Source organism: Bicyclus anynana, chromosome 21 (genome assembly GCF_947172395.1).
Source record: "Bicyclus anynana chromosome 21, ilBicAnyn1.1, whole genome shotgun sequence".
Lineage (NCBI taxonomy): Eukaryota > Metazoa > Arthropoda > Insecta > Lepidoptera > Nymphalidae > Bicyclus > Bicyclus anynana.
In genome coordinates, this window is record NC_069103.1 from 14,013,680 (window position 1) to 14,026,357 (window position 12,678).

The window sequence follows — 12,678 nt, forward strand, 5'->3', positions numbered from 1 at the left end:
TTGACGGCCGTTGCGATACATGTGTTAAATTAGAATTACCTACTTGCGGAAGCTGTGATGGCCCAGTGGACATGACCTATGCCTCCGTTTCCGGAGGGTGTGGGTTCGAATCCGGTCCGGGGCATGCACCTCCAATTTTTCAGTTGTGCGCATTTTAAGAAATTAAATATCACGTGTCTAAAACGGTGAAGGAAAACATCGTGAGGAAACCTGCACGATAGAAAATTTCTTAATTCTCTGCGTGTGTGAAGTCTGCTAATCCGCATTGGGCCAGCGTGGTGGACTATTGGCCTAATCCCTCTCAGCAGTGAGCCGTATATGGGTTGATAACGACTTGCGGAAGGGAAAAGTCGTTTAACTAGTCGAATAATGAATTCTGCGATCTCCACTGAAGTTTCCTGTGATATTTTAGAATTTAAACTATCGTGAGTGTTATTCATATTAATTGATTATGAAACACGGCTAAAACTCACGTAATATGTGATACCATTTTTTATTGAATCAAAAATAGTGATGTGTCAAAGTGAACGAACATGATTCGGGCACTAGGGCAAATAGGTCAGGTAGGAATTGGTCAGGTACATAATTTACACAATTTTTCTTTCAACCGTCTGTCACAAAGCGTTAAGATAGAAATTTCTGTTCAAAATTCCTCTTTGAGAGTGAATGATCTGAGGCACTATTATTTACCTATAAGTACAGAACAGGACATCACTATGACAATAAATATGGTATCATTATTTTACAAAGTGACATTAGCATCTGTCAGAAAATCGCAAAATTAATGATTTTATTATAGTTTTTTTTGAACACTCAATAGTTTCACAGGTAAAGGGTTGGACTACACCGAGAGCTCATGGGTTCAATTCCCCGGCTGTAATGTTGAACTACCTATTTACCTACGGTAGGTAGGTAGTTCAACCTACCGCTTATTACCCACACCAGCATGATAATTCACTAACTTTGTCGTATTAGTTGACATTTAAACGAAATTGAGATTCTATGTAACAAATGTCATTCAGTAGGTACCTACCTACTGACAACCCTTCATTTTAGTAAATTGTTAATGAAGACCAAAATAGTGAATAGGCCAGCTGGACTTAAACTTGCCATACAGCGAACATTTTTAAAATGTCCAGTAGATATGACCTCTACTTGCGATTTCGGAGGGTGTAGGTTCGAGACCGGTCCGGGGCATGCACCTCCAACTTTTCAGTTGTTGTGTATTTTAAGAAATTAAATATCACGTGTCTCAAACGGTGAAGGAAAAACATCGTGAGGAAACCGGCATACCAGAATTATCTTAATTATCTGCGTGTGTGAAGTCTGCCGATCCGCATTTGGCCAGTGTGGTGGACTTTTGGTCTAACCCCTCTCATTCTGAGAGGAGACTCGATTTCAGCAGTGAGCCGAATATGGGTTGATAACAAATTATTTTGATAAAATATAATTTACAGTAAACGAAAAGGTTTCCCTGGTTCATGGTTGTCCAACGGAAATGAAGTCAGGACCTACTTATTTTTGCCACATTCCACGTGCGTCGTGCATTGCTATTAGGATAAGTTAGCTGTATTGATAAATAACATTTCTCTTGGTTTTTATTCTTTACGTGTTAGCCCTTGACTCACCTGATGGTAAGTGATGATGCAATCCGAAGCCTCCCACTAGACCTGGACCAATTAAGAAAACCTCAATCGGCCCAGCCAAGGATCGAACCTAGAACCTCCGTATTCTTCTTTCTCCTCGCTTATTCCCGTTACATGGGTCTGTTATTCCAATCAATTCACATCGAACGCTGATAGCTACAATGAGTACTACGTAATACGTACGAATATACATCACTTTAAGTTTTTGACTTTACTTTTCACCATGTCATAACATAACCTGACGTTTGTAAGCTAAGCCTGCTTGAAAATTGATATTTTCATGCTTCTTTATTAAACAATAAATCACTTTGACTTTGATAATAACTTTGACATAGGTACGATTGACGGCCTCTATGGCGCAGTGGCCCGGCAGTGGATTTACTAGACGTAGGTCCTGGGTTCAGTCGTGACAAGTTACCACCGGCAAAGGTGTAACGCCAACCGATTTAGCGTTCCGGTACGATGTCGTGTAGAAAACGAAAGGGGTTTCCATTTTAGATTGCATCATCACAGGTAAATGATTAAAATAATTTAGGTGCCTTTAACCAAAGGTGCATTTATGTCACCTATTCATGTGATTTCGTTTTTATTTATAAAAGGAATAGGACTTGTAAAAAGAAATGAAATAAAATTTTCAGTTTTGAGTTTCATTATTTTTTTATTTGTATGAACGAAAAAATATAAGAAAATGTCTCAAAATAATTATAATTATTATTATATTATTTACAGTTTGAAGATCATACCACACCAATGCTTTTAGGGGTATCTTACAAGTCTTACTTATCCTTTTTTAGGGTTCCGTAGTCATTATAATAAAGCTACACTTTCATATTGAGTTTCCCCTTCCATTATCTATCTAAGTTACAATTTAAGCAATTAATGGTCTCAAAAATAATGAAATACACAAATAGCTCAAATGGCTAAAGTCGAAATCAACTTTTACAAACTCATTCTGGGATAAATTTGTTCATGCAATATAGCAAGTTTGGGTTCTTAATCATTGGTGAAAAACGTTAATTGGTTAAGAATGGGTGGATTCGAAAATAATTGGACACATTTCGATAAAAACGTACAATTATTTCATTATTCACTACACAAAACTAACATTTACACACAGTGCAATGAAAGAGCACTATTTTATACAGTTTATTGAGTTTCGTATATTTAATTAATTTTTTAATACATTATACATTTAATACACTACTGTGCCATGACTAAACACTGTATCTGAAAATCATCAATTGTCGAGTCAAATTGTATATTAGTCCTCACAGTATATTACCTATGTCTGGTGATACAGTTTAAAGCAAGTCTGAAGATACGGTGTAATGACATATTTGAAGATACAGTGTAATGTCATGTTTGATGATACAGAGTAATGTCATGTCTTAAGATACAGTGTCAAGCATGTCTGAAGATAAAGTGTAATGTCATGTCTGAAGATACAGTGTAAAGTCATGTCTGAAGATACAATGTAATGTCATGTCTGATGATACAGAGTAGTCATGTCTGAAGATACGGAATAATGTCATATTTGATGATACAGTGTAATGTCATGTCTGATGATAAAGAGTAAAGTCATGTCTGAAGATACAGTCTAATAGGTATCATGTCTGATGATACAGAGTAAAGTCATGTCTGAAGATACACTGTAATGTCATATCTGATGATACAGTGTAATGTCATGGCAAGGCAGAATACACAAAAAATTTCCAATTCGATAGGAATTGAAATTTAATAGTCCATTTTTGCAAAAATTAGGTAGGTACCTGCTGGTACTGCAGTATAAATACACTAGTTTCCTATCAAATTGGTGATAATTCAGAACAGCTTAATTGCCATGATTTACATTATAGCAATTTCAATAGAAACCTTCTAAGTTATACATATATTCAAAATAATACATATAAAGTAATACATTCGATATACAAAAACATACTTTTTTTTGTTTGAAATTACCTCGTGGGACGGGAATAACACTTAGTTCCTGTCAATTTAGTGTAATATAAAATTCTGTGCAATTTTCTTTCTAAAGACACACAGAAACTAAAAGATATACATACATTTTTGTAATGTAGATACTTACATTTAATACATTTAGTCTTTTTCAATCAATTTATTTAACCTATTCTCGAGATGTATATAAATCAATCAACATTTAGATAAGGGTTAAAATTACCCCTTCATTATTTTCTAATTTAACCGCCAACTTCAAATCTATTTACTCTATACTTGATATTGTAAACACGGTTCTGTATATTAGATAAAACGTCAATTGGAGCCACCAAATCCATTGGGTCTACAGTACAAACTTATTACAGCGACATGGCTTAAAGCTCCCATTCACCTAGTCTTTCTGAGAGTGATCAATCAATATGATAAAAAATCAGGCTTAGACATCAGATGAATCATAATACAGTTTCTTTTCCGTATATTTGGATTACGATGTGATTTTCACAAACTGAAACAAGCCTGCTACTGCCAGACATAATTCATTTTAATAAAACTGAAATATTGTCAGCCTGTGCTCCAGCAATAAGTAAGCTAGTTACTCATATCAAATTTAATATAAACAATATTAATTTCGTATAGTATTTGGAATGAGGGTCTGAAATAATACCAATTGTAATTAAAAATAGTAAAAGATTACTTTAGAAACTCAAGTTATATATTGCGTTTTTTTTTCAGACGCCATTGTCGGCTATTTTGTAACGTCACGTGAACCTCAAGTTAAACTCGTAGTAAACATAAATTACTTTTTACCTTTGGACGTCTGGACCCTTAAGACCCGCTTCCAAATCCAACAATCCCAACTCCATAATTGACTACCGCACTTACTCATAGTAGGGGTAGAGACTGTTATACAGCTTTGATAAAATGAAGCACATCTAGCCATTGCAGGCTTTTAGTCCAATATAACTTGGTCAATTTGTAGTGGTCATACGACGTGTCATATAAAGTAAAGCTCCTTATTCGCGGGTTATACGTTCTGTCGCGAATTAAGTAACCGTGAATATGGAATGGTATTTTATATGGCTTTATACGTTCTTGGTTGACAAAATAAAAAAACAAATTATATGAAAACAATCATATTGAGTTTTTGACCATATTACTTATATAATTATTATCTTCAGTCTTAGACAAAGGTTTATTATATTAGACTTTTGTATTTTTTTCATGCTTGACTGTTTTTAAAAGTTTCTTTAATTCAGACTGATATTACAGTACTTAAATTTGCAGATTTTATGTCATTTTTGGCAGCCAGATCCGCGAATAAAGGAAGCGCGAATAAGGTGCTTTTATACAATAAACCGGATGTAAAGTATAGATAATATTAGATTTAACTTTAACGCCACGTGGAATTTCCCTGGTACCTGCTATTTTGTCTTTGCCCATGGACGTCCCTTGCTTGATCATTCCGTTGATACTTATTCTGCGGGTACCCCTGATTGGAGCCCTGACCCTGATTGTAAGACCTGTAGTTCTGACCCTGGTGACCCTGGTGACCCTGGTTCTGATATCTGTCTTGGTTCGAATTGTATCTGCCGTGGTTTTGGCCGTGTCTGTCTTGGCTCGAGCCGTAGCCGTGGTTTGAACCGTACCCTTGGTTCGAACCGTACCTTTGGTTCCCTTGTCTGTCCTGGTTTGAGCCGTATCTGTCCTGGTTGGAACCATATCCTGACTGCGACTGGTGGTTGCGATCGTACCCTTGGCTGTAACCCTGCGACTGGTTCGCTACGTACCCGCTGCGATGCGGTCCGAAGGATTGGGAACGATCTGAAACAATATTCATTCATTAATTTCGTGTTTCACACTGGACGGCCGCGTGGCGCAGTGGGATGCGCGGTGGATATACAAAACGGAGGTCCTAGGTTCGATCCACGGCTGGGCAGATTGGCTGGTGGGAGGCTTCGGCCGTGGTTAGTTACCGGCAAAGACGTACCTCCAAGCGATTTAGCGTTCCGGTACGATGCCGTGTAGAAACCGAAAAGGGTGTGGATTTTCTTCCTCCTCCTAACAAATTAGCCCGCTTCCATCTAAGACTACATCATCACTTACCATCACGTGAGATTGTAGTCAAGGGCTAACTTGTAAATAAAAAAAAATCCACGGCTGTTTGTTCAATTTCCACAATTGGAAAATGTGTGATGAGCATGGGTTTTTCCAGTGTCTGTGTGTATTTATACATTATATAAGAAGTTTCTATTTATATGTAGTATATAAAATATAAATATAAAATATAAATGAATATGAATATTATAATATCAACTACATATCTTAGTACCCATAACACAAGGCTAGATAGTGATGTGTATTGTTTAATTATGTTTAAGTATATACTACACAAGAGTTAAATACCTTCAGAAGTGTAGAGGAGTCAAGCAATTACCTAGAAAAGGCCAGGATTTTTGTATTTTGTAAAATATCAATATAACTTAAAAATCGTAAAATTTCGGCTAACATTAGGTATATGGCGTTATTTTAGTAGGTCTTGATGTCAGCCATCAATCTGAAGAGTATGTCGTACTCTTTAGTATTTACTACTAACTGTTCTAGATTCTACAAGTTAGTTATATAAAATCTGATAATATATTGCGTCAGAATCTGCAAGTGCCACATTCTGCAACTTTCATTACGTATCGATCTATAGATTATACTTAAAATAATCAAAATTATTTTAATTATTACTTGTTACAATATCTGATAAAATACATATATACAAGTATTTTATCAGTTATTGTTACAAGTCCGATTCTGTAGAGTGAATAAATATTAATTTTATATATACTCGTATTAGGATAGGAGGGGCACTGTATATATAATATAATATAATGCACACTACATATACCTAATGTTATAAACGATACTAACATATAAATAGAAATACTACTTTAATATGAAATTACTTTACAATGACCTACCTATTAATGACTACTGTGATAACTGTGGCCTAATTCACTATTTTGGTCTTTATTATCAACTTATTGAAGTGGACAACTAAGTGTCATCTACATACTATGTGATATACACCGTAAGTACCGGAGGACATTTGTAATTTGTATCATAGTATGTGGATGACATTTTGTCAATTGTTTTTTTTTTATTTTGATGGGTTGATAATATAAACCATAATAGGAAATAGGCCAGCTGATATGTTTAGTGTTTTATTAGTGCTAATTAGCGTTGAGTAGGACATACAAGAGGCAGGACATTTGTCCCGTACATGACGTCACAATGTAAGAGCGGCTCAACATTTAAAAATGTACTACTTCACATTTTCTGTCGCGGTAGTTGCTTTACTCGTACGCGAGAGAAAGCGAGACACTATAGTATGCGCGTTATCATCTGAGTCGTCCGGTCATAAAAGTCAAAAAAGATAGGAATGTGCAGCGCGCCTACCTGCGCACCCTAATTATCGATAAACGGCTACCTGCGCACGTGCTAATGATGAGTCAATAATGATTTGGACGATTCTGATTGGTCGGTTTCTAATGTAATTGCATTGCGTATTTTTTTTGCTATAAATGTGTTTACTGCAATTAAATAAATACATTCATGTGTTACTCGTTGCGCACTATGGATACTTTATTTTCTAACGTTGATCTGAAGAAATTACATGGCGATATTAGCCCTCAAGCTCGAACACTGATTCACAACGTATTCCTGTTTCTCAATGAATTGAAAAGTGATCCGAATAAAGTGGCTTCTCTAAATTTCAACAAACCACGTGAAATGGCCGCATTTGTTTGTGGTGTGAGCAGAGCGACAGTGGACCGAATCAAGACGGAAGTATCACAATCAGGCAGTACCTGTATACCAAGAACAAATTTTAAGAAACCACAAACCGTCACTAATATTGACGATTTTGATAAAAGTGTGTTGAAGCGAACTGTAGCTTCATTTTATGAGAATGGAGAGTATCCATCCGTGGCGAAAATTTTAGAAAAATTCCGTGAACAATTACCCGATTTTAAATGCGGCAACACTTCAATGAGAATACTACTGAAGGAGGTTGGGTTCCAGTATAAGAAAAATAGCGAAGGACGTAAATATTTAATGGAAAGAACTGATATTGTTTGTGCTAGAATGGACTTTTTAAGGAAATTGGATTTACTTAGAAGAACTAACGATCAGCGACCACGTTTCTATCTAGACGAAACATGGATTAATCAAAACCATGCAAGAAAGAGGATGTGGCTTGGAAGCAACGATGAAGGAGGTTTCAAGAATCAGCCTGTGGGAAAAGGCCAAAGATTAATAGTTTGCCATGCGGGTTCTGCAAGGACTGGCTTCGTTCCAGATGCGAAGCTAATATTTAAAGCGGTGAAATCAAAGGATGCTGATTACCACACAGAAATGGATGGCGAAACATATATGGCATGGTTTTCCGAATTCCTGAATCTACTTGAAGAGCCCTCAGTTATAATTGTCGATAACGCAAGCTATCATTCGATACAGTTGGAAAAGATACCCACAAGAAACACGAGGAAAGCTGAAATTCAAGAATGGTTGACAAAGAAAAAGATTCCATATTCCAGCAACGAAATTATTGAAGAATTAATAAGAAAAGTAAAAGCCAGTAACCCGCAGAAGGTCTACGCTTTAGACCATCTGGCAAATGAACAAGATACGATAATAAACTTTACTTATCGATAATATGTCTTTCATTGTTACACCCTTCACTAGACGGCTCCATAAGACCCATAAGTGCAAGCGAGATAGATATAGAGAAATGATTTATGGCCCTAAGACTCAGTTGTTAACGCGCGTACTATAGTACAAAAGTCGAATGGGACGTCATTCTGTAGTCCTGTCATATAATTTTGTACTATATTCCTTAACGCGACGGAAATAGTATACGATGCGTTTAGAAATATTATTTTTTGAATTTGGATTTATTCAATTGACATTTTATAAAAATAAAAATTACTTAATAATTTAAAAACTGAAATATAATAACCAAGGTGAATCGATCTATTTTATATAGGTTAAAAATAAGTTTGGCATTTAATATCAGTATGTAAGACAAACTATTACTAACATAGAATACTTGTACCGAATCGTAAATCTATGATTACTAAGCTATATTATTGTACTAGTACAAACATGACATTTGTACACGTTGCTTCAAACAAAGTTCAAATATGACATTTGTATTCGTTACTTCAAAATTCAAATGTAGTGCCAAGCTTCAGTACGCCTCGCCTCATTTGAAGTGGGACATTGTACTACCTCGGTACAAAAAAGAGGCAACACTTACAAACTCTTTTTCAAGTCATGTCCTACCCAACACTAGTGCTAATATACGATACGTACTAGCACTTCCAAAAATCTATATAATTATCGGTATCTACAGTGAATTGACAACACTTATTAGATCCGTCCGTCAGTACAGCGTAAACTTTCAATGTGTATGTTATACTTTTCGTACTGACGAACGCCAGCGCGATCTCTTAGACTACCAGCGCCATCTAGTTTACTACATAAAAACCGAATTGTTACCCTGGCTACCCAATTTCTAACTCCTGAATGACTGTACGGATCTGAACAATGGTTTGCACAGAAATAATGTTCTCAATATATATAATAACAATCTGAATAATAAAAATTTTAATAAAAAAAATACAACCGACTTCAAAACCTAAAAACGTACCCACTAAACTAAAAAGCGAAAAATAACATCATAATATGTTCTACCTGCTGATCAGTATGAAGGCGGTGCTAAGCCGGTGATGTATTAATTCAAGCCATGTGAGCATATCTTATAGATTTAGATTTTGCAGACAATGTTGTTTCATGTGGTCCTGTCAGAAATGGCTTAAATTAAGACAACACCGGCTAAGCACCGACTTCATACTGATCAGCAGGTAGAACATATTATGATGTTATTTTTCGCTTTTTAGTTTAGTGGGTACGTTTTTAGGTTTTGAAGTCGGTTGTATTTTTTTTATTAAAATTTTTATTATTTTTCAATTTTTAGTGTAAAATTTCATCTCAAACGAATACATCAGACCCCTAATGACAGTCACAACCCATCTTGGTACAAAATTCTCAGCAATACAAATTAAACAAGCCCAAGCACAAGGTAGCTACCGTAAACCGTCAAGGGGTTCCCTTCATTGACCTTGGTCTTCATCATCAGACCCCTAATAACAGACACAACTCATCTAGGTAGAAAGTTCTCAGCAATACGAATTAATCAAGGCCAAACACAAGGTAGTTACTGTTAACTGTTAAGGAGTTCCCTTAATTGTCCTTGGTCTTCATCACCAAACCCCTAAATGACAGTCACAACCTATTTATGTGGAAAGTTCTCATTAAGACAAATTAATCAAGCCCAAACACAAGGTAACTGCTGTAAATCGCCAAGGAGTTCCCTCGTCTATTTATGACTCCATCATCAGATCGATTTTAAACCTTCATAATTTTGTATTTCTCAAAGGCACTAAATGGAAAAGTTCACGAACACACTAGACACCCATATAATTTTCGAAAGTTCCCCTCAATTTCTCCAGGATTCCATCATCAGATCTTGTCATGATGGCAATGGGACCAAATGGGGACTATACCGTTTCAAGCAAAAAAAGAATTTTTGAAATCGGTCCACGCGTCTTTGAGTAATCGGTGTACATACATAAAAAAAAAAAAAAAAAAATACCGACCGAATTGAGAACCTCCTCCTTTTTGAAGTCGGTTAAAAATTGGAGGTGCATGCCAGGATTCGAATCCACACCCTCCAGAATCGGAGGCAGAGGTCATATCCAATGGGCTATCACGGCTCTCTGTTAACCACGACTCCTCGCTGAATGAGTGGGGTTAGGCTAATAGTCCACCACGCCCGCCGGGCCAATGCTATTCACATAAATGAAGAGAATTTAGAAAATTGAGACATGTGATATTTAATTTCTTAAAATGCAGACATCTGAAAAATTGGAGGTGCATGCCAGGATTCGAATCCACACCCTCCGGAATCGGAGGCAGAGGTCATATCCACTGGGCTAACACGGTTCTTAATAGCTTTTACACGACATTAAAGGATTCGGATCCATTCACAAATCCCGTGACCATCAGCAAACACTTGGTGCGGTTTTACAAAAGGGATATTATACCCTGTGTCAGATAAGTAACAGATTGTGTGACGCTGACGCGGTAATGCGTCATTATCTGACCCATTATAGCTAGTGTCACACGCATTAAATGGTCACACTTGATTGAAAAGACGAGGTGTCGGGAGAGTGCCTACTTGTATATGAGTACCTATTGTGACAATCAGGAAATGCAAAGGGATTTGGTTCTAGATAAGGAAATGAATGCTCAAGTTTATACCTACTTATTATAATGGTGCTGAATCCGGAAATATATAAAAGCACAGTAAATACGTTTAAGTGTATATGAATAAACTTTTATAGCAACGATAACATTTTACATTACCTGGATACAAAAGGAATGAATAGGTAGGTACCTATATAGTATTGTAAATCAAATAAGTGTTTTTTGTTTCGCTGCGTCGCGAGACAGGGTTTATGTGAATCCGAAACTTTTAAATTAGTTTTATTAATAGTACAACAGTACGTAAATACAATAGGTGAAGTTAAACTACCTAAGGAAGCCGGTTTTACTTCGGATGTAATAAGTTGTTGGCACAAAGGCGTTGTGTGTAAACAAGTAAATTTTGGTTTTGACGGCCTGGTGGCGCAGTGGTATGCGCGATGGATTTATATGACCGCTATTTATAGCCCGATTCGATCTTAGACTGCATCATCGATTACCATCAGGTGAGATTGTAGTCAAGGGCCAACTTGTCTCAACTTGGGTCAAGTTGTAAGGAATAAAAAAAAACACACAAGAAACATCAGGAAAGCAGTGAGCAGACAAAGAAGGAGTCACATAGTATAGTAATAAGTTCACCAACAAACCGATGATAAGCAAACTCTCAAAGACAGATTTATGATAATTTATAAACATGTTTCTTTGCCTTGCTAACGATCCGTTGATCCACCGGTCAAAACACAAAACAGACTTCGCTAAAAGCTAACGCTTTATTCAAAAGCATGTATTACCATATTTCATTATTAGCAGTATTAGCAATATGGTATTTCAAATATAAAAGTTCCAAGTTACTTAAGTCAAATTAAAATTAACATGATTAATAAATAAACAGTAAATAACAATTGTTCAATCAATACCGCGGGAGCCATGGAAATACGTTTTGAAATAAACGCATTTTTCTTTCTTTTCTTTCTTTCTTCCGCTCCAAGGTCCAAATTATCTCAATGCCAAATTTCGTCCAAATTGATTCAATGGTTTGGCTGTGTAAAGGTAGACAGACAGATAAAATGGACTTATATATTGACATAAAGGGATAGATTTATATATTGACATAAAGGAATAATTCGTACTTTGTAAAGATTTAGAAGTGGCAAGCAGGAGTGGGAATGTTGCCCTTATTTATATTTTAGCTAAGTCGAGGGCGCACTCGGCGGCGGCGGCGCTAAGACGGCAGAGTGTTTGATCGCTTTGTGTGCGGCTGAGCCCTGCTGCCGGCTGCGAGGTGTGTCACCACCCTTAATGCCTTCACCGCCGTGGTAAGTGTCGGATAGCTTATCCACAAAATGTTGTCCTTGTCATCGATACATAATATCATAAAATATATCTCAAACTCAAAGGTTCATTCATTCATTAACAACCCATATTCGGCTCACTGTTAAGCACGAGTCTGCTCTCAGGATGAGAGGAATTAGTCCACCACACTGGCCCAATGCGGATTGGCAGACTTCACACACCTAGAGAATTACGAAAATTCTCAGGTGGTATTCATACACAAGTAGGCACTATTTCGACATCTCATCTTTTCAATCATGTGTAATCATTTAATGTAGGTTTCCCCAAGATGTTTTTCCTTCATCGTTTGAGACACGTGATATTTCTTTTCTTAAAATGCTCTTGGATAATATGTGTATATAGGGAGATAGAGATAGGAGATATACGAGGAATGCTTGAATTTCAATTTTAACTATATTATTTATTTTCA

At 36.4% G+C, this 12,678-nt stretch overlaps 1 protein-coding gene across 1 annotated transcript in view; it reads right to left on the minus strand.

The window, feature by feature from the left end:
• Window positions 1-2,277: 2,277 nt before the first annotated feature.
• Window positions 2,278-12,678, minus strand: part of LOC112054779 (5'-3' exoribonuclease 2 homolog) — a 42,076-nt gene continuing 31,675 nt past the window's right edge. The window contains exon 17 of the mRNA XM_052888011.1: window positions 2,278-5,423. Coding sequence (XP_052743971.1) covers window positions 4,993-5,423 — 431 coding nt within the window. The 3' untranslated portion in view covers window positions 2,278-4,992. The remainder of the gene's footprint in view (window positions 5,424-12,678) is intronic.